This window comes from Poecilia formosa, unplaced genomic scaffold (assembly GCF_000485575.1).
Source record: "Poecilia formosa unplaced genomic scaffold, Poecilia_formosa-5.1.2 Scaffold271, whole genome shotgun sequence".
NCBI lineage: Eukaryota > Metazoa > Chordata > Actinopteri > Cyprinodontiformes > Poeciliidae > Poecilia > Poecilia formosa.
The window spans coordinates 853,330-874,553 of NW_006800210.1; the positions used below are offsets into that span (position 1 = coordinate 853,330).

General features: G+C 37.6%; 1 protein-coding gene across 1 annotated transcript; it reads left to right on the forward strand.

Annotated features, from left to right (window-relative positions):
* Nucleotides 1-1,215: 1,215 nt before the first annotated feature.
* On the forward strand, nucleotides 1,216-21,218 carry dspb (desmoplakin b; the record flags this gene model as incomplete). The annotated part of the gene is made up of 24 exons (XM_007570984.2): nucleotides 1,216-1,585; nucleotides 4,213-4,300; nucleotides 4,745-4,860; nucleotides 4,948-5,098; nucleotides 6,695-6,820; nucleotides 7,120-7,179; nucleotides 7,281-7,448; nucleotides 7,732-7,836; nucleotides 7,961-8,056; nucleotides 8,600-8,725; nucleotides 8,903-9,055; nucleotides 9,251-9,405; nucleotides 9,501-9,627; nucleotides 10,071-10,257; nucleotides 10,425-11,164; nucleotides 11,271-11,449; nucleotides 12,954-13,092; nucleotides 13,640-13,833; nucleotides 13,954-14,116; nucleotides 14,226-14,309; nucleotides 14,382-14,489; nucleotides 14,566-14,664; nucleotides 14,776-16,602; nucleotides 18,724-21,218. Coding segments are annotated over exons 1-24 (7,928 nt in total), but the record flags the coding sequence as incomplete, so codon positions are not given.
* Between the last annotated feature and the right edge of the window lie 6 nt (nucleotides 21,219-21,224).

The following is a 21,224-nucleotide window of genomic DNA, read 5'->3' on the forward strand; positions in this document are numbered from 1 at the left end:
CCCTGAACCCTCAGAGGCCCTGGAGTTGTTTGTTTTGAGTGTTGTCATTTAAATTGGTATCTCACTCTTCCTCCTGCAGAAATGTTGCTGCTCTGCACACAAAGCTAATAAAACTAATGGTTCTCTGGAAAACCCATTGACTTATTAAGTTTCAGTTGCTCAGCAGTGACAACATGTTTATGTAAGGAATTAAAACATTTATGAAGATTTGTTAAACTGAGGAGAGAAAACTGAATTCCTGAAGACACTCTAACAGACTGTAAATGGTTCAAAAGCCTTAAGATATCACTGTGATAGGAAGATTTACATCTTTATGTCTTTATAGATGCTGTGGTTTAAAATCTAAGGAGAAATCTGAGCTGTAGACTTTAAATGGGGACCACAGAGAGCTTGGCTTAAATTTCCTGCAGCAAAACAGTGTAAAGTTTTTCCCTGAAAATGTAAGGATCTACCAACTGGACTGTACTGATTTCTGCACATCTGCACAAATGTTGATGCTCCTAAAAAAAAGCAAGCTACTGCACACACCCTCTGCAATGCATGTTAGGGTTTTTTCATTCTCCTCCACTCAGACTGATGTGTACCTGACACTTCATTCACAGCAAAAATGTTTTTTTTTTGTTTGTTTTTTTTTACAGTTTTTGTTTGGACTCCAATAATAATTTATCAGAAATATAAGACTAATCAGTCCTCTAAGGTGAAAGCAAACCTGCATTTTAATGGTCTGTGGAGAAAATCCATCTGGATGAAGTCTAATGAGTTCCACCATTTTTCATCGTTAGTCTTTTGAAATATAAAATTACGTATCAGTTTTTCCACGTAGTTTGTTATAGTTTATACCTACTCCGTGAGTACAAGTTGACAATCCTGCAAATAAAGAAATAAAAATTATGAATAAACAAGGCACCTTAAGTTTGTAAAAGCTTCTATAAGTTTTTTTTTTTATTTTTTTTTTTAATTAACTTCATTAACTACGCTTGGAAAACAAATCCTGGCTGTTAAAGCATTTCTCCATTTGCCATTTAGCGGTTAAAATCCACTTTTCTGAACTTCTAAACTAAATATGACATACCCTGAGAGTCAAAGTGGTCCTCATAAAACTAGGAACGCAACAACACACACATTTTCTGCCTTCAGCTCAGTTCTGAAGGGCGTGGCAACGGGGACATGAAAACTTTTGAGGACATTGGAGACTCAGAGGTGTGGTCCTCCACCCCCTAAAACGCACCTCCACAGCGCGCCGCTCGCAGTGTGCAGCAGAGGGACCGGAGGAGGACAGGTGGAGAAGGCACTGCTCTGCTGTGTGCTGTGTCCGGCTCCCTGGCCGCCGTTTCCAGATCACAATGAGCCAATACGGGTCAAACCAGGCGCTCTACAAGGGCCGGAGGGCCAGCTCGAGGAGCAACCTCGCCGGCGGGATGGTCTACCAATACGCGCGGAGCGATGTGGCGCAAGGAGGCGGTAATGGAGTCGAGCCCGTACCGGAAGGATTCAATAGATCGGCGACGCTTTCGAGGGCGACGATGTCGAAGGGCAGCAGGATGACGAGCAACACCATGGGGAGCGCCACGATGGGTGGAACGAGGTGCCAACATTTGCTTTATTTATTTATTGTGTCCTGGTTGCCCCTGTTGCGCACTTAACTTCTCTCATTACTCAGTGTGAAAAGGTAGTAGGCATTAACTATTAAAGGTCTTATTGTCTACCCACTCCAAACCCTGGGCCGAACAAAACTAAAAATGTGTCAGTAATAATTACTGACAAATCTGGATTCATTTTTTTTTTTTTATAATTCAATGTAATTTTTATTTTTTTATTTTTTTTGATGACTTGGTTCTAATGTGAGCAATTCTTATACTGGTTCTGTAAGAGTACAGGTCCAAGTATTTTAAATGTGAGCAAAACGTAACAAAAAGTTCTCATAATCATTTAATTTTATATCTGCGTAATTAATCCCTCACCCTGATAATGAAACAAACCTGCTGCCATAAACACTTCATCCCTCTCAAACGTGATCTACTGTCACTTCTATCTAAGTTTTCTTCTTTGCATAACAGCTCCCTTTTGCCTCCAGGGACACTTGATTTATGGTCTGCACTGAACTTTTAAGCTCACTCAATTGCAACATCTTCAACATTCTTCATTCCAGACACGTTCAGTTTCACAGCCTCAAAAAACTCTCACAGAGTAAATCTGCCACTGCTCTGCTTTACAAAAAGACAGGTTGTGACTTTTAATGGAAGACAGCTTTATATAAGAAATGAATTGAGGTTTTTTGCTAGTTTGCAATTTTCAAACTAGCTAGCGATTAAACAGCATTTCACTGTAGGACAGGCAGTTGAAATGTGTATAATTCACATTGTTTTGTGAGAGATATAAATATGCAAATCTCCTTTGCATATAAAATTATGAAACGTAACTGATGTGACGGCAGACTATGTAATAAACAGTGTATCTGTAGCTTAAGTCATCTGCTTAAGGGACCATCTTCATGAGATTTTTCTTGGAAATGTTGATTTATTTGAACATTTATTTAATTAGAATAACTTTTCTACCAGTATTTACTGACATCCAGCAACTGTTTGGATACACCCATAAAAAGAAAGGCTGGAGATTTTTTTTAGAGTTCTTCAGAAGCTGTTTGTGTAAAACTGAGAACTTTTCAATGGGTTTTGAAAAAAAAAAAGAAACGTAGTTGCAGTATATGATGTCATGTTTGTTCAAACCTTTTATCTGTCCCGAATGGTTTGCATGAAAAATGCAAATGCATTTATTAATGTTCGCGACCTGAATGTGCTGGTTGGTCTTTAGTCTTATGATGGTTGAAGTTTTATTTTATATCAATATCGTGCTGTGAAAAAGTGGGGTTGATCAGTGGTTCTTCTTGTTGTTTAGAGACATTTAATGCAACCTGTCATTCACCTGATACTGCTCCTTAAAAATAATAAAATAAAAAATAGGCCAATGTTTATTTGGCAGATAAACATTTGTTGATGCTGGATCTTTCTGATCTTGATTCAGGTCTTTGTTGATTTTTTATTTTTATTTTCAAGACATCTCTGCTGCTTTAGCTAAAAGCACTTAAAGGAAAGTTTATGTGACTCCAATTAACCATATCTACCAGCAAGATGCTCCTTAGACTTAACAGGTTTAAATAGGACTTATGTAAAACATGTATAACATTTAAATTAAATTATATTTGCAATTTGTTAAATGTTCAAAATACTCCCATACCAAAGGAAATACTGATGTGACATGTGCATGAAAAAATGGGGTTACAGACTGAAGAAAAATTGACCCAAAACTGCCTTAAAATATATTGGTTAAAATTAAATACATTAACAAACAGATAAAAAATTATCTGAAAATTATCAGGACCTGAAAACAAGTGAAAAAGCTTCTATGGTTTAAAGAAAACCCAGAGAAATGTCAATCAAAACTACTACAAAATGTTGCAAGAAAGTGTGACTTTCATTAAAAATTGAAAGTCCAAATAAACAGAAGCTGTGAAATACACTTGGCAAACAAGATGGCTGAAACCCAATTATTACGTTGGTGGAAAAAAGACTTCCAATAAAAATCCAGACTTTTCCAAAAATGTAAATCTTCAACAATCAAAAATTGGATTAATAGATAAAGTCGATTAATTGACTTTCACAAGTTGACCAAGAAGCAACTTGTGACCAAACGATAAATAAATCATACATACAAGGAATACACCTAAGGCTGAAATCATTGATGACCCTGGAAAATTTACATTTTAAAATATTGTCATTCAAATTGAATTAATATTGTAAAATAAATAAATAAATAAAAAATAAATAAAGCATAAAATTGAAAAAAAATGCTTACATTAATCTTTTATTTAAAAAGAGAATATTATATAGTAATTATTCCCACCTCATAAAATAGGTGGGATTTACCATTCACGGCCATTTAGGCCGTGAATGGTAAATGCAGTTTCAGAGGGCCATAGACAACGTCTAACTGATCAATAACAAAAACAAGTTGAGATTATGTAGATAAAATTGATCAAATAAAACTTAAAAGTGAACAGTTTAAGTATTTCATGCTAATAAAAGTTTTTAAACGTGTCAGGGGATTATAAGTTGACCAGTTCTATCAGAGGATGTTTAAGTCTTGTTGCCGGAATCTGCTTGTAATGCATCTGAAGCATATTACATAGATGATCCTTATGAATTTCCTCTGCAGTGGCTACATGCCCAACCCCACGAGAGCCGCACAGCTGCAGTCTCTCTGCAAGGAGTACCTGACGAAGGCCGAATACGCCATTCAGGCCGTGAGTGGTGATTTTTCTGCTCTTCTTCTTTTCCTCCTTTGGTAGGGCCAAAAAAAATGTTATATATATAGTTTCAGATCTTTTTGAGAGATCTGAAACTACAATAATTGTTGCAGCATGTCTTCTGTTGGCTTTAAAAAATGACAGAAATGTTTTGTAGTGTAAAGTGGAGTCAATGGATGCTCAAACTATGCAGGGAATGAAACTGCTGTGCTTTGCTTTCTGCTGGATCTGCCTAACAAGCTGATTCGTGGTGTCTGATGAGAGTTATGGGGATAAACAATTTTGTGTCTAAATTGTCAAATTGGTTGCTTACTAAAGCTTGACTCCATGAAATATTTTTGGCTTTGTTTCAATAAAAAAAAACCCAGTTTTTTCATGTTAACGTCAGCTTTGCGAACTGTGACGTTGAGCATATATATATATTTTTTACCTTTCATACAGGGCTCTGGTGATGCAGAGGAATACATGATGATGGCAAAAGATTACATTGAGAAATTAAAAACCTTTGCAATGGAGATGAATAAATTTGGACAACCCACTGACAGTGTAATCAGCAGGTAAAACTATTTCACCTTTAATAACGGCTGGAATGTTCTGCCCATAGCTTAATCCAAATGCGTTGCTGCTTTCTTCTCGTTGTGCAGCTTGGAGCTCTACCAAGACCAGCTGAGAGGGGTCCACATGGCCATATCCGGCACCGCGCTGAGGAGGAGGAGCACCAGAAAGAGCTCTGGAGGCTGGGAAGAGGCTCCAAGGAGCTACCAAGATGCTATTGCTTGGATCCATCAGCAAATGGCAGGAACAAACTCAGACACATATAAAGCTTTACAACTGAGCCAAAACCAAAAACCTCAAACCAAACCAAAGTCTCCAGCGCCTGAGAAGGATTTAAGTTGTTTACAGAAAGCTTTAATTTGATTTCTCCTTCAGGACTGCGCACAACTATTCAAATACACAAACTATTAAAATCTTACAGATGCTGTTGTTTGCAGTATTGGTGCTAAACCAATACTGCAATGCTTCCACTGAGGAAAAAAAAAAGGGTTTTCACACAGAAAAGAAAATAGGTAAAAGGCAAAAACACAACCTTCACCTTGCTTACAAATGTCTTTGTGAGCAGGATTGGTTAAAGCTAAAGTTTGAAGAGACTTATCCAAGAAAATCTTGTCTGCAAGTCATCTAATCAGATGTACCTAACTGTACTTTAAACAAACTTGTTAACTAAAGTACCGGTATGTGCTTCTGCAGCTGGGCTGTAAGCATTTACAAAATGGTTGTTAAAGATTCAGAGACAGAGGGAGACTGAAGTTTGGGAGTACCACAATTTTGGTGATGGTAAGGGGTTTTTTGGTGCTTGCTTTTTGGTGATATGCATGAGCATCAAACATACTGACGACAAAACAGTGAAAAAAACGCAATGTGGAATTTTTTAAAGCAACTAAAACCTCTCTGCGTAGTTAGACATGGTTCAGGCAGATCATAATTAATAAAACAAACATAAAATCACAACCTCCTGATAAAGATTACATGCCTTGTGAGCCTACACAGCACGTAGCGTGGAACCAGAGGGGCGTGGCTTGCAACTTGCAGCATTCACCTGAGCAATGTCTGGGACAAGTCCAAAGGGCTGAGTTCATATTGGCGCCTTGCTAAGTCCATTCCATGCTGCAAATGCAAAGTTTTTTTTTTGTTTGTTTTTGTATTGTTCTTACATTATCTATATTGAATTATTCTGAGCAACACGCTTCTCAGATTCGATGGACTCCTGTCAGACTCTGCTGCTTCTGAAGGTCTTTTCTTTGTAGTGTCAATGTGCCACATTCATTCAACAATCCCTTATTACCCTCACACTGCATACATGCTTATTATTTTAAGAGATTAATGTAAAAAAAATGTCACTCAGCTTAATCTATGAATACAAATTGGATTTTTTTGTAATATGATTGTTCAAAAATAATTTATTTAGTTGACTGAAAATCTAGTTGTTTAAATTAAACTATTAATCAAATAAATTAGTCAAAATTGTATTTAATAACAGATTAATGGATACACATACATTAATCTATTAATCAAAATTTGTGTAATTTAGTCAGTTAATGAAGCAATCTTTCGATAGTTTAAGTAACACTTAAAAGGATTTCTTGATACAATAGCTGTTTATTCTCTGGAAATGATTTGCTCAAAATTAGATGGTAATTTCCCTAATAGATTACTGATTTAACAGCGTTTCTAATGCCCATCACATACTTGGAAACATTCAGATAAATGAGTGTAGGTTCAGACGTTCAAACTGCTTTATTCAAAGTATGCTTTGAAAGATTTTTTGAGACCCGTGAACATGTTTGATTTTCACTCTCAGCTCACAATAAAATATATTATTTTATGTTTCAGCGTTTGATTGAAACAACTACTTTGGCCGACGACCCTCAATCCATTGAGCAGCAGCTCATTCACCACCAGAGGTTTCACGCGTCCATGCAGGGGTCGCCCGAGATGATCAGAGCCCGAGAAGACCTGGTGAGTTCTGTTCTCTAACTCAATCACTCAGATGGGGCTCAGGTAAAAAAAGAGATTGTATTATTATCATTATTATTATTATTATTATTATTATTATTATTATTATTATTATTATTATTGATGTTGTTGTTATGACCTTTATAGTTGCTATATAATTTTATGCACACACTCACAGGATATTGTATGCTTGTATACTTTTTAATTTCTATTTGTTGGAGAAAGCTTTTGCGAGGAAAGGATTTTATGTTTTGAGAGGTGTTATGTTAATGAATCTTAAATGATTTATTATCATCTCGTAGGTAAAGAGACAAGACAAATCCAACCAACATGCCCTTGAGCAGGAGTGGGAGAATTTACAGGTGAAAGAATCTAAAAACTCGTTATTAGCTATGATGCATGATTTTTATTTTTTTGGAAAATTATGTTGTACACACACACTTACTCTCTTTTTCTGTCTTAGAAAATGTCAAATTTGCGGATTGGGCAGCTGCAAGAGCTGATCCAAATACTTCAGCAGATAACCAATGAGATCATGTGGGTGAACAGTAAAGAGGAAGAGGAGCTGATGTTTGACTGGGGAGACAAAAATGTAGAACAGTACATCCCCAAGAAGCAGGAGAGCTACTCGGTTAGTGAAACCATCAACAGCAATATTTTTGTTTCTGTGCTAAAAAACCTCAAATTACGAGATTAACATTCTTGGCAAATGCTTTGAGCCTAAACAGCTCCTGGTGTCTTTTATGACTTTAATTTGCTCTTCATAAGGAAGCAATCATCTCTAGCAGATTAGATTTTGTCAGTTGCCATCACTCATCCTTCACTTAAAAACAACCACAGAGCTTTTCCCCTAACTGCATCTTGGTGTTTTTCCTGTGTGCTTTATGGTGTTAAAACTTCTCCTTATGTAACAGAAACTGATGAGTGCCTTGGAGGCGAAAGAAAAGGAGCTGCATAAACTTAAGGCTAAAGTGAAAACGCTTCTGAACAACAACCACCCAGGATCTGACAAGATAGAGGTCTGGAAACAGTGACCCTCATAGAGAAATCACTAAATGATTTTTTTTCTCCTGACTTTTTTTTTTTGGCATTGATGCAGTTTTTAATATGTTGTTTTTATTATTTATTTTTCTTTTTTGTCAGGCTTACATGGACACTTTGCAGACTCAGTGGAGCTGGCTTCTTCAAATAACAAAATGCATTGATACCCATCTGAAGGAGAATGCAGCATACAGCCAGGTGACTCAGACATGCCCTGACTAACAATTAGCTGCATCTTTAAGCTCAATGTCATGTCTACACAGTCTAAAAGTTAACAGTTTTGTTCAATAGTTTCATCTATAATCAGTGTTCATTAAACAGCACAAATACTGGAATACAAAATCTTGTAAACAAGTTCAACTACTGCAGTTAAACTTTCAGTATCTAAAGGCTAGAAGACACAAATGCTTATGAACAAAGTTTTTTTTTTTTTTTTTTTTTTTTTTTTTTTTTTAAGATTTTAAAGTCGATAGGACTCCAAATACCTTGGAAACTCCTTAGCATCCACCTATCTGATTGTGGCGTGTGATAACTAAAGTTTAGAAAAGTGAAGTCATTTTAAAACTGGTGACAGTAGCTATCTTGGTTATTATGAAATGTTGGCCTCAACATCACCAACTTTACACTTGGCTCCTTGATGGCTCAGGGGTGACGATGGCATACTCCACTATTGCTTTTTATCACAGATTGTGATTAGATTGTGCTCTCCTGATGCTTATCCAGTATTATGTTTTTTAAAAGTTCTTCAGAGAGGCTAATGACACGTACAAGAATTTGCAAAAGGAACATGAGACAATCCGAAAGATCTTCACTTGTGACAAGAACACCCCGCTGGAAGACCTTCAGGAGCTCCTTAAAGGCCTGGAGGTACGTTTATTTTCTGCTGTGTAGGAAGCTGTATTGAAAGTTGCACAGTTGTGCAATTCAATTTGGAGGATTTGTAGTCTTCAAGAAGGAGATGAGAGAAATCACGTGATTGTAAAAAGGGAAATGCAACTCTGCTTTTCATTCTATTATTGATTTATAATTGCTTATTTATTACAGAGGGAGAGGGACAACATCATGGAGAACAAGCGGCAGGTGAAACACTTGACTGCCAAATCAAAAAGTATTGTGAGGTTGAAACCCCGAAACCCAGAGGAGAGGAACAGCAGTGGCATCATCGTTAAGGCTCTGACTGACTTCAGAGAAGACCAGGTCACTTTTATGATGCTTGATTTGATAGTATACAAGTGTAACTTAAAAAAAAACCTGGGAGTTTTATGTCAAGACTTTACAAAAAGAAGCGATATTGTATTTTATTTGTTTATTTCGCACACGAAAAAGTTTTTTTGTGAAATAAACATATTTCTTATTTCACCATAAGAAATATATTTTTGTTCATCCTTGCAGAAAACTATCCTTAAAGACAACGAGGCCATTCTGAAAGACAACAGTCAGCGCAGTAAATGGCTGGTAACCGGTCCAGGAGGGATCGACATGTTGATTCCCTCCGTGTGCCTGATTGTACCACCGCCTAATCCACTGAGCATCAGCCTAGCCAACAAGTAAGAAACAGAAATGGTTTGCTCTTTTACAACATTTATAAAGACTATGAAAGAAATTTTCAACATGTTTACTTTCGTTTCTATGTTACGTAAAGGAACGAGCAGTATTTCGATTCCATCATGTCCATCTGGAATCAGCTGTACATCAACGTCAAGAGTCTCATCTCCTGGCACTACTGTCTCAGAGAAATCAATTACGTCAACTCCCTCACCATCTCTATGGTAAGGAATATAAGAATATCAAACAATAAAATATGAAGAAATTTTCATTCTCTAATATGACAACCTGAGATATTAAACTAAATGTAAACAAGTACATTAAAGAGAAATTATGTTCATAAGATTTATGCACTGACATAACCATGTGTTTTTAATGTTAAATGAACAAATTTCAAAACTATTTGGGATTTGGAATATGTCATTCCAAATACAAGTTGTTACAAACAACAGAGTAAAAAGTTTGTGGGGTTCAAATGACCTTGTCTCGTAAAACCGTGGGAGGGTTAAGAAACTGGACGATTTTTGTCCCTACTTCATTTCCATAGTGTTTTAAAAGTTGAAAGTTTGTATGATTTTAGAGGTTATAAAATATTAAACTTTTAAAATTAAGTTTAATTCGCAACACATGTCTAAGTTACCCATTGTCCTTGGTGTTTGTTGTTTAGTTGTCCGAGATGCGTCCTGAGGAGTACCGTCAAATCATGAAGAAGCTGGAGACCTTCTATGAGGAGTTCAAAATTAGCAGCCATGGTTCAGAGATGTTTGTTGAAGAAGACAAGAAGAGCATTGAGAACCAGGTTACTGTGGCTCAGGCCCACTATGACAAGCTAGTGGTACAGCTGCCCACGTACAGTGAGTATCTTAAAAATTGTGCTGTGGAGTCTGTTCAATATTGCATTTCTAATGGCAAGAAGACTAAATGACTTTAACTTGACTAGGTATAATATCTTAAAATGTTCAAATCAATGTTTCTTTTTATTCCAAAAGGCAAAACAAATAAATGTTCTGTTTCCCCACAGCTGGACATCAGGAACAAATAGAAGTACAGCAAATACCTGAGCAACAAGTTCAGGTTGCTCAGCCACAGCTGTTCATAATACAACAACAACCCCAACAACATCAACTACTACTACTTCAGCAACAGGAACAGCAGCGACAGCAACAAGTACTTCTGCTACAACAGCAGCAAGAAAAACAACAGCAACTACTTCTACTACAGCAGCAACAGGAGCAAGAAAAGCAGCAACAACTACTACTACTACAAAAACAGGAGCAAGAAAGGCAGCAACAACTACTGCTACTACAAAAACAGGAGCAAGAAAGGCAGCAACAACTACTGCTACAAAAACAGGAGCAGGAAAGGCAGCAACAACTACTGCTACAAAAACAGGAGCAGGAAAGACAGCAACAACTACTGCTACAAAGACAACAGCAACAAGCCGCAGCAGAGGAGGAGGCCAGAAGGCTGGAGGAAGAAAGACGTCAAGCAGAGCTTAAAAGGCAGGCAAAGAAAGAAGCGGCAGAGAAGGAGCAAGTGATCAAGAAGGAAGTGGTGAAAGTAACAAAAACGGAGCAAAGGAGAAAAGTTTCCTCCTCCTCCTCCTCTTCTGCGCTCTCCTCGGCATCTCGTCTTTTATCTGAGCTGCATGGCCTCAGACTGAGGATGGACACTGCTGAGGGCTCACTCAGTCAGTATGTTCATATTTGCTTTGGAGATGACGGGGCTAAAGACTGTGGTGCGAAGATCACTCAGCTCGAGGTAAATATACAGATGTAGGAATTTGGAAGCATAAAGTAATCCCATATATATAAAAATATATATATTTGAGTTTCCTCATATGTCAAAATTTTTGCTTTTGTTTTAGTCAATACAGGACGATGTTTCCTCAATGCGTGAAGAGTATACACATTTAAGAGAGCGCATCTTGAAGGAGATGGAAACCACTAACGATTTAGATAAAGCACAGTTCCTCCGCAATGAGATCGCAGTGATGAGCCAGAAACTGGGCAATCTGGAGAGCAGCTCATCTGCTTATGTACTAAGGTACCCAACACAAACACACCCCAAACATCTTACCAAAGCTTATTAGGTGAGACAGGAGGCCTTAAGATTCTTATAAAGATGCTTATAAATGAAACATTTATGTGTTAGACAACCAAATCAGCTTCTTTGTCATGCATAATTCATGACATAATGCACTATTCATAATCTAAAAAGTTTTTTAGGTGATTGATGGACTGCTTTAACTGTTGACATTTATAAGAAAACATATAGGAAATTGTAAAAGGCCTAAAAACACAAGTTGACTTCAGTTGGAAAAAGATATTTTGAACATTGAAATATTAAGGGGACGATAACTGATTTGAGTACAACATCTTAGAAAAGTTAAGGAGAAAAAAAAAAATATATATATATATATATATATATCAGGGTTCCCGGTACTTATACAATATTTTGACTTATAAACAGCTTGAAACTTGTATTTAGAAAAATATTTTTCATGCATTGATTTATTGAAAATCTTCTAAAGTGAATTGATAGCAGGGAGAATATTATGCATAGGGTTCTGGTTAAAATTTACATTTTAAAAAGGATTTACATTTTTTTACAGTCACTTCTGTATCAGAGACATCCGGTTTGTCGTGAATGACAACACATCAAATAGTCACTGGCTTGAACACACTAATATGGTTCAAATGGAGAGAAAATTATTTACATCCAGAACTCCACAGTGATTTTAGTGGGTCACCTTAAACATTACTTGGATTTATTAACTTTATGCTCAACAAATAATGTTTGAAGTAATTACATTTCATGAGAATATCAACCATTTTATATGAAATAAACCTAGTCAATCCTTAACACAGTTAGATAATGCATTAAAAATGAAAATATTTCTAATAAGTATTTATAAAGGTTTCTAGTTATTGAAGTTCAGGTATGTACTGAATCCATGTTTTCAGTTCAGCAGAAGACAAAGATTGCGATTAAACATTTCTGGTTCAATTGTCCGTATATATTTTCTGAATTTAATCAAGCATTTATTTGGGGTCTGCTTTAAGTCTGAAACACTCAGTTAGTATTCAAATTAAGTACATATAAGATGTTGCCATTGCATTAATTGTTTTATTTTGAAGAAAACTATTTTTGCTGCATATCCAAATAAAATATCAGGGGACCAAATACGGATTATTGAAGGACACCTAGCACCACAATAAGATAGAGCAAACTTATGAAAGTCATTTAATTAATTTTTATCATTTTATTGTAAGACATAAAGCCCAACTGTTCTAGCTATGTGACATAATTTATATTATTACTATTACTATAACTAAAGGCGCTTTAGTTGTGACATTAAATCAAACTATTGTATTGAAATTAGAAATTACACTTAGATGAATTTAAATATATATATATATGAAAATAGATTAAAAGCAATAGAAATATGGGTTTATATTAGATACAGGCTACCTCCCACATAGATAACTTTTAAACAGGATTTTTATGGTATCTCATTCTTGTTATATGGCTCTCTACCTTTTTTTAGGTTGCAGGCTCTAAGGGTCATGCTGGAGAGCGTAGCACGAGCTGAGGACATTGTCAAAGTTCATGAAGCAAGACTGACAGAAAAAGAGACCACTTCTCTATCTCCAGCTGAAGTCGGTGCATACATAGAGACCCTGAAGGTATTCTTGGCAATGCTATATATCCATAGACTTAGAGTAATACACTTTTTTTTTTTGTTCTATGCAATACAGTTTGTACTGTTTGGGGCGATGTTGGTGATGGTGGTTGGAGTTCGTCCTACAATCTTGGGCAAGACACTTCACACACCTTGCCTGCTGGTTGTGGTCAGAGAACCTGGTGGATAGCAGCCTCGACTCTGTCTGTCTTATAAAAGTACTTCAGTAATATCACTGAGTGTGCACCAGGGGAATTCATGAAAGTACTTGCTAAAGTCAGGAAAGCCCTGAGAACACAAAGAAGGTGTCTCAGTCTACAGAGTCCAGCTCAGGACGAGATGAGACCAGTGAGTCAGAAAGCAACACTGCTAAAGGAACCAGTAAACCAGTTCCTTTACAGGGAATCTCTAAGTTCTCAGTAAAATAATGCAGTAGCTGTGATGTGTAATGCTACTTTGTTGTTTAATTCTTTCAAGTTAGTCGTTAGAAATATTTCTTCAGCTAATGCAGCCAAGGATTTTTTGACTTGTCCTGTTATGTTGTCATGTAGAATATGAAAGCAGAGCTGATGCAGAAACAAGATGTTCTGACCTCTATGGAGTCAGAGCTGTCTAAGGCGAGCCACTGGAACAGTCAGATGGGCGGCTCCTTCCACAGGTGTGACCTGATGCTGTCAAAGTTCACCGAGCAGGTGGGCTTGCTCTCTGACCGCTGGAGACGAATCCAGAAACAGATTGACATCAGGTAGAGCTTGTTTCCTTCAGTTTGTACGAAGTATAACAAAAAACTTTTGACTTAAAAGATCTGGCATTCCATATGTACATGTTAAGTTAAGTTAAGTTTTGTTTCATTCTCTTTGTTCAGGCTGCAGGATTTGCAGCTGTATCTGCCTCAATTACAGCACTACCAGCAAGTCTACACTTCTTTCACTGAGTGGATAGAGGCCACGCGTAAAAAACAGGACGCACTACAGGCAACCAAGCTAGAGAACGTTCAAGCAGTAAAAGACCACATTACCAACCAAAAGGTCCTTTGTTCATGCCTTTGCTGCTTTGAATAGACATGTTTTCTTGCAATTAGGGTCCATTTTCATCTCATTTTTATCTGTGGTATCTATATTTTGTTGGTTTTTCAAGGTCCTGAACACAGAAATTAAGGCAAAGCGTGAGACACTAGACAGTGTACTGCAAAACATAAACACATGTGGGAATACTATCAAGGTAAGCTACATGTGCCTGCATCCTACCTTGAAAAATGTCTGCTTTCTGGTCTTACGTATGAGTTTCTTGCAGGACTATGAAACAGACCTCGCCTCTTACACCTCTGGGTTGGAAACATTGCTCAATGTCCCCATCAAGAGGACAATGCTTCAGTCACCATTGATGGATCTTAACAAAGAGGTAGTCATTTATTCTCATAAGGTTTCGCTCAGTGGTGAATAGAGATGTCACTTCTACTTTTTTTCATTGGTTCCAGGCAATATATCTTCAAACTCGTTACACGGAGCTGCTTATTCTGTCTGGTGACTACTACAAATTCCTGGGACAGTTGGAAAAAAACATGGAGGAGCTTAAGGTATTGTGGTCTTATTGTACTTGTTGCTACTGCAATGAAATTATAAAAAATATCAGCAAAAGTTCCCATTTAAATGCTTAATGTGTAATTCTTGCTTTGTCGTATTTCCAGATGCGAAACACCCAGATAAATATGCTTGGAGATCAACTTAGCTCTCTGAGAGAAGAAATGGAAGCACGCAATGCCAAAAACAAATCATTGGAAGAGGCTGTTGCTCAATTCAAGCTGCAGCTGTCTCAATCACAAGAGCAGTTGCTGTCAGTGGAAGAGATAAAGCAAAAAACTGTGATGCAGTGCAGTGCCACCAAGGACAGCTTAGATTCCACTCAGGACGAGCTGGCTAAGCTCAAAAGTGAGGTTCAACGCCTCGAGTACAAACTTGATGACGAGAGAAGGAAGGCAAAGCTGGCTGAGGAGGGCTACAACAGGCAGAAAAATGAGTGGGAGTCTGTACTGAATCAGAGGCAGAAAGAGCTGGACACGGTCTGCAGGTCCAAGAAGGATGTGGAAAACAGTTTAGCAAATAAGGAGCATGAGATTCAGCAGCTGCTCCAGAAGCTGGCTAATGAATCAACAAGGTTGATGGATCTTCAAAAAGAGATGTCAAAGGTAAGGAGCAATTTCAGTATGGAGATCAACAGCTTAAAGCTCAGCTATGAATCCCAGATCCAAATTAGTCGCACAGACATCCAGAGGCTTTCTGCCCAGAGGGATGAGAATACAGCTGAACTACAGATGCAATATGAAAGAATGGAGACTGAGAGGAGAAATCTGGAAGATGAACTCAGGAGGCTTAGAACTTTTATCAGTGAGACTGAAGAGCAGAAGAAGAAGGCAGAGGAGGAATCGTGTAATCAGCGTGCTATGCTGATAGAGGACGGGCACAGGAGGAGAGAGTTAGAAAGTCAAATGGAGTTGCTAATGAAGCAGAGAGATGAAGAAAGGAACCAATATAGAGAGGAGTTGGCTGAAATCATAAAGACCCTAGAGGAGAAGAATGGCCAACTGGTTTATGTTACTCACAGTTTGGAAGAGGAGACTCGTAGGAGGAAGACATCAGAGGAGGCACAGGTGGTTCTTGAGCAGTCTTTAGCTCAGCTACAAATGGAGTTGAACAGTTCTTCAGAGGCTGCAACGCAACTGAGGGAGTGCGAGGAGCAGCTTCTTCAGTCACGCTTCCAACTGGAAAGAGAGAAAAAGGAGCGATGTAGGATGGAGCAAAATATGAGCAGGTTGCAGGGACGCATCAAAGACCTGCAGGGCGTGAGAGATAGCCTTGAAAGTCAGGTGGAGAATCTGAGGAAAACATATCAAGAAGAGTTAGGCAAGAGAAGGCAGGTAGAAGCAGAATTAGAAAAGACCACTCTGACTATGACTGAGTACACAAACACCATCACTGTACTGCGCCAGAGTCAAGAACAGGCCAGCATAGCAGAAAGTAGAGGTGAAAAGGAGTGCATTCAGCTAAAAGAAAAGCTTGAGAAAACCTTGAGACTAAACCAGAGCTTCTTAGACCAAAATACTCAGCTAGGTGCTGAGCTGAAAACCATACAGCAGCAACTTCTGCAGGAACAGTCCCGGGCGAAGGAGGCAAACATGACAAACGAGAGTCTTTACAAAACTATTGAGGAGAAGAATAAGGCTCTCAGTGAGAACTCGTCTGAGCTAAAAAGACTTAAAGAGTTGATAGAAACACAGACCAAAGAAGAGTTGAGGATGAAAAAGGAGCTGAGGGCAGTGCGTCAGGATAAAGAAGAACTCTTGAAATCCAAAAAGGGGATTGACGATGAACTCTCTTCACAAATTACTGCCTTGGAACTACAGCTGCAAGCCAGTGAGTGCAGCAATGCCGAACACCGCAACCTGGTGTCAGAACTGTCCTCTGAACGTGAGAAACTGAAGCTGGAGGCTGAGAAAATTCAAAAGCAGGTCGCAGAGGTACATGGAAGCTTGCCTCTTCATCGTGGATTAGTCTCATCTTTTCAGGATGAGAATAGATATTCCTTTGTTGTGTGTTTGGAATATCTACTTAGCAAGCTCTAAGTAGCCTTAGCCTTTGCTTGCATGCAAAATCCATTAGTTCCCGTCAGATGCCAACTGATTTGAACACATACTTCAGTGTGTGTTTAAATACCTTACATGTCATTTATTTGCATGCAAACAATCTCTGCTGATATCGCCTTGTCACTCTCCACAGTTTGCAAACATGCATGCTTGTGGTCTTCAATTCTGATTTCCCAGACTGATCAATTATGTCGCATTGCCACTGCAATTCTCTGCTTTGCTCCAGCTTGATTATTGTTGATTTTGTCATGTGATCTCATCTGCCTAAAAATCTTTCCAAACCTGCAAAACAGCAATGACAAGCATTTAACATGTAAATGTTTAAACTATTTCAGACACATTGTCTTGAATGACACCAATCTACTAGTTTTATATATCAATGTTGGTTTGCAAATTTATAGAGTAGTATTCAAATTTTCTATAGTTGAGCTTGCTTCATGTTGCAGATTCAGTATTGTTTCTTCATTCTCTTGAAAATAGTCAGTGTGGGAGTGAGTGATTTAAATGTGGTTTCTTATTTTAGCAGAGTAATTTGTAGTATTGCTTTTTTTATTTTGTCATCTTAGGAAGACAGCTAAAAATTGCATATCACACATATATTTGCTTTTTTATTTATTGCATCATTGTCGACTTTGACTTTTTTAAGTTCTAAATTGCAGTTACAAAAAGAATAAAATAAGATAAAAATATTTACAGTGAAAGCAGAAATGTATAATGCGATGAAAAATTTGTTACTTTTATTTAAGGTACAGCCAAAATTTCAAAGCACAAAGTACTGTGCAGAATTTTAAATTTAGGCCTACCTATCTTCTCAATGTACCTCTATAATAATAATAATAATAATAATAATAACACATTTTATTAAGACCTCTCAATAAAAGTTAAATACCACTTTGAATCAAAAATAAATATTCAGAAATAGTTAAAGGTAAACATAATGTTTAAGTTATGGCCATTAATTTAAAGATGATCAAACCTTAGGTATCCAGAAGACATATGTTACCTCAGACACAGAAAAAGCCCACATTTAAAACTATCCATTTAAGAAGGATTTGAAAAATGGAAATGACTTTGTAATTTATTTTACTTAATTTTATTTCCATTGCCTTTATTTAACCAGGTAAACCCTGTTGAGATCCAGATCTCATTTTCAAGAGGGATCTGGGCAGAAGTCTGCAATACACAGCAATATTAATAAAATTATTTTGTAACCAGGTTAATTAAATTAATTAAATTTTATCTCCTCTAGCAAATTACTCCAATACAAATGTTGCCCTAACTAAAAAAAAAATTGATCCCCTTGTTTTCTAAACTAAAGTTGTGATATGACCATTAGAGCCTTAGCTGAGGATCTCGGGTTACAACAACAAATTTATGGTGGAAATGTGTGTGAATTGTCATTCAGTTCTAGAGCCATCTTGAAAAGACATCAATAAAATTTTAAATAATTATAATAAAAGTTTAGTGCCAGCTAATGGAGAGCCTCTAAAGTGGGGGTAATGTGTTTAGTTTCTTTCATTTTGCTAAGAAATCTGGCTGCTATAATATTGGTAATATGTGTAAAAAATGTTTTGCTTAGAAAAGGGCTTTACATAGTGCTGCAAGGGTTTTGGACTGTCACAGCACTTCAGTGTCCTATATGCTTAGAAGCCTTTAATAGCCTTTTATTTGTTGAACTAATCTAATAATCTAAAACATTCCTCTTAAAATGGCCAGGTACAGGACTAAAACTAAGTAAAAAGTTGCTAAATTAAAAAAAAAAAAACAAACAAAAAAAACCGTATAGGACAGGAAAGTCAGGCTACTTGTAAAAATGCATAACTCTAGTTTTTTGTTATTTTTCTTTCCATAGATGAAAAGCGTATGTGTGGTATTTGTCAATATATAAATGTCACCGAGTCAATGACCAAAATGAACAATGTATTTAATCTAATGTAAAATTTATAAAGTAACTAATGATTTGTTATTGTTTCTTCTTCTTTTTATCTTCTGCAGACACACACATCATTACAGTCCCTTCAGTCCAAGTACAGTGAGATTGTAAGTGAAAAAGATTCTTTGTCGCTGAAATTGCAACGGTTTGAATTTGACAAAGAGCAAATGCTAAGACTACAGGAAGAACTGAACCACATGAAACATTCCCACGAGTTAGAGCTTCGCAACAAGCAACGTCTACAAGAGGACATTGAGAGGGGGAAGAGAGATTTGAATTTTTGGAAGGATCAATGTGATAGCAAACAAAGTTTGATAAGGCAGTATGACACTGACAAGGATATTCTTGAGAAGGATAAGAAATCCTTAAAAAGTGAGATAGAGAGGTTGATGAAAGAACACAGGGAACTTGAGGAGAAATATAAGAGTAGACTATCAGTCCTCCAAAAACAACTGCATGATGGGACAATTGTTAGACAGACCATGGAGACTGAGCTAAAGCAGACTAGAGAGCCTCCAACCCCAGATGCCTCCTCTGTGGTTTTTGATGGAGTCCGCAAGCCAGTCACTGCAAAGCAATTACTTGACTCTGGAGTTTTAGACAAACCAACATATAACCACCTTCTGAAGGGACATAAGACAGTTCCAGAAGTGTCTGCTGAGAAAAAAGTCCTTCTTAAAGGCACAGGGCCAATAGCTGGGGTGATAATTGAAAGTCCAAAAGGTCCAGGGTTTAGCATTAAGCCACTTTTCAAACTGACATTTACTGAAGCCAAGAAAGAAAATCTTCTTCCACCAGATAGCATCGACTTACTTCTCGATGCACAAGCTGCTACAGGGCACATCATTGACCCAAGAACCAATCAGAAGTTAACAGTGACAGAAGCATATAATCAAGGAGTTATTGATGATGAGGACAAAGAGAGGTTACTTGCAGCAGAAGCGGCAGCTGTTGGATACGCTGAGCCTGGCAAAAACAAACCACTGTCAGTGTTTCAGGCAATGAAACAGGGAGTTATTGACAAAAATACAGCTCTGCGTCTGTTACAAGCCCAGGAGTCTGTTGGGGGGATTTTGGATCCTATACTTAGTGTGTTCCTCCCTAGAGACATTGCCACTGAGCGTAACCTCATTGATGAAAGCATGTGTAATGCTCTGAATCAGAGGCCAGAGCTCTATCTAGACCCAGAAACTGAAGAAGGTGTGACCTATATGGCAATGAAAAGAAGATGTAAAATAGAGCCACATACAGGTCTTTGTCTTCTCCCTATTCCTGAGAAAGTGGATCCTTCTAACCTTGTATTTGATGGCGTTCGGAAACCTGTTACTGCCAAGAATCTGTTTGATTGTCAGGTTCTTGACAAGCCAACATATAAAGCTCTTAAAAATGGAAAGAAAACAATATCTGAGGTTTCTGAAGACAAAACTGTTAATTTAAAGGGCACTGGGCCAATAGCAGGTGTTATAGTAAGCGGTCAGCGTAAAATGTCCCTAACTGAAGCAAAAAAACAAATGCTACTGTCCGATGAATGCGCAGATTTGCTACTTGATGCACAGGCTGCTACTGGTCACATAATTGACCCAAAGGCCAACAAAAAGTTGACTGTTGAAGAGGCTTATTCAAAGGGAGTAGTGGACATAAATGACCTGGACAGATTATTGGCATCAGAAGCTGCAGCAACTGGTTATAAGGATCCTAATAAATCCAAACCTATTTCAGCTTTTCAGCTCATGAAAAACGGACTTATAGATGAAAAGACTGCAATACGATTTCTGCAGGCTCAAGAGTCAGTTGGAGGAATCCTTGATCCTAATTTTAGTGTATTCCTACCAAGAGACACAGCTATTAAACACAATCTTTTAGATAAAAATCTCTGTAAAGCTCTAAACCAGAAGCCTGAATATTATGTTGACCCTGAAACAGAGCAACATGTCAGCTATCAAGCACTGAAAGAAGGTTGCAAGATAGAACCACATACAGGTTTGTTACTTTTACCTATCCCTGAAAAGTTAGATCCTTCAAAATTGATCTTTGATGGTGTAAGAAAGCCTGTAACAGCAAAGCAGTTGTTTGATTGTGGGGTACTGGACAAACCAACTTTGAACGAACTAATGAAGGGAGACAAAACTGTTCCAGAAGTATCTGTGGATAAAAAGATACCCCTAAAAGGAACAGGATCCATTGCTGGTGTCACAATAGGGTCTTTAGGAAAAATGAATGTTTCAGAGGCAAAGAAACAGATGCTCATGCCGCCAGAGAGTGCAGATTTGATTCTGGAAGCCCAGGCAGCCACAGGTCACATCATTGACCCAATGACAAATCAGAAATTGACAGTCGAAGAGGCTTGTGCACGGGGAGTAGTTGACAGATGTGATCAAGACAAACTCTTAGCAGCAGAAGCTGCAGCTGTCGGATTCAAGGATCCTCACACTGGAGAATCTCTATCAGTGTTTGAGGCGATGAAGAAGGCATTAATCGACAAAAAGACAGGAGTGCGTTTGTTGCAGGCCCAGGAATCTGCAGGGGGTATTCTTGATCCAAATCTCAGTGTTTTCCTGCCAAA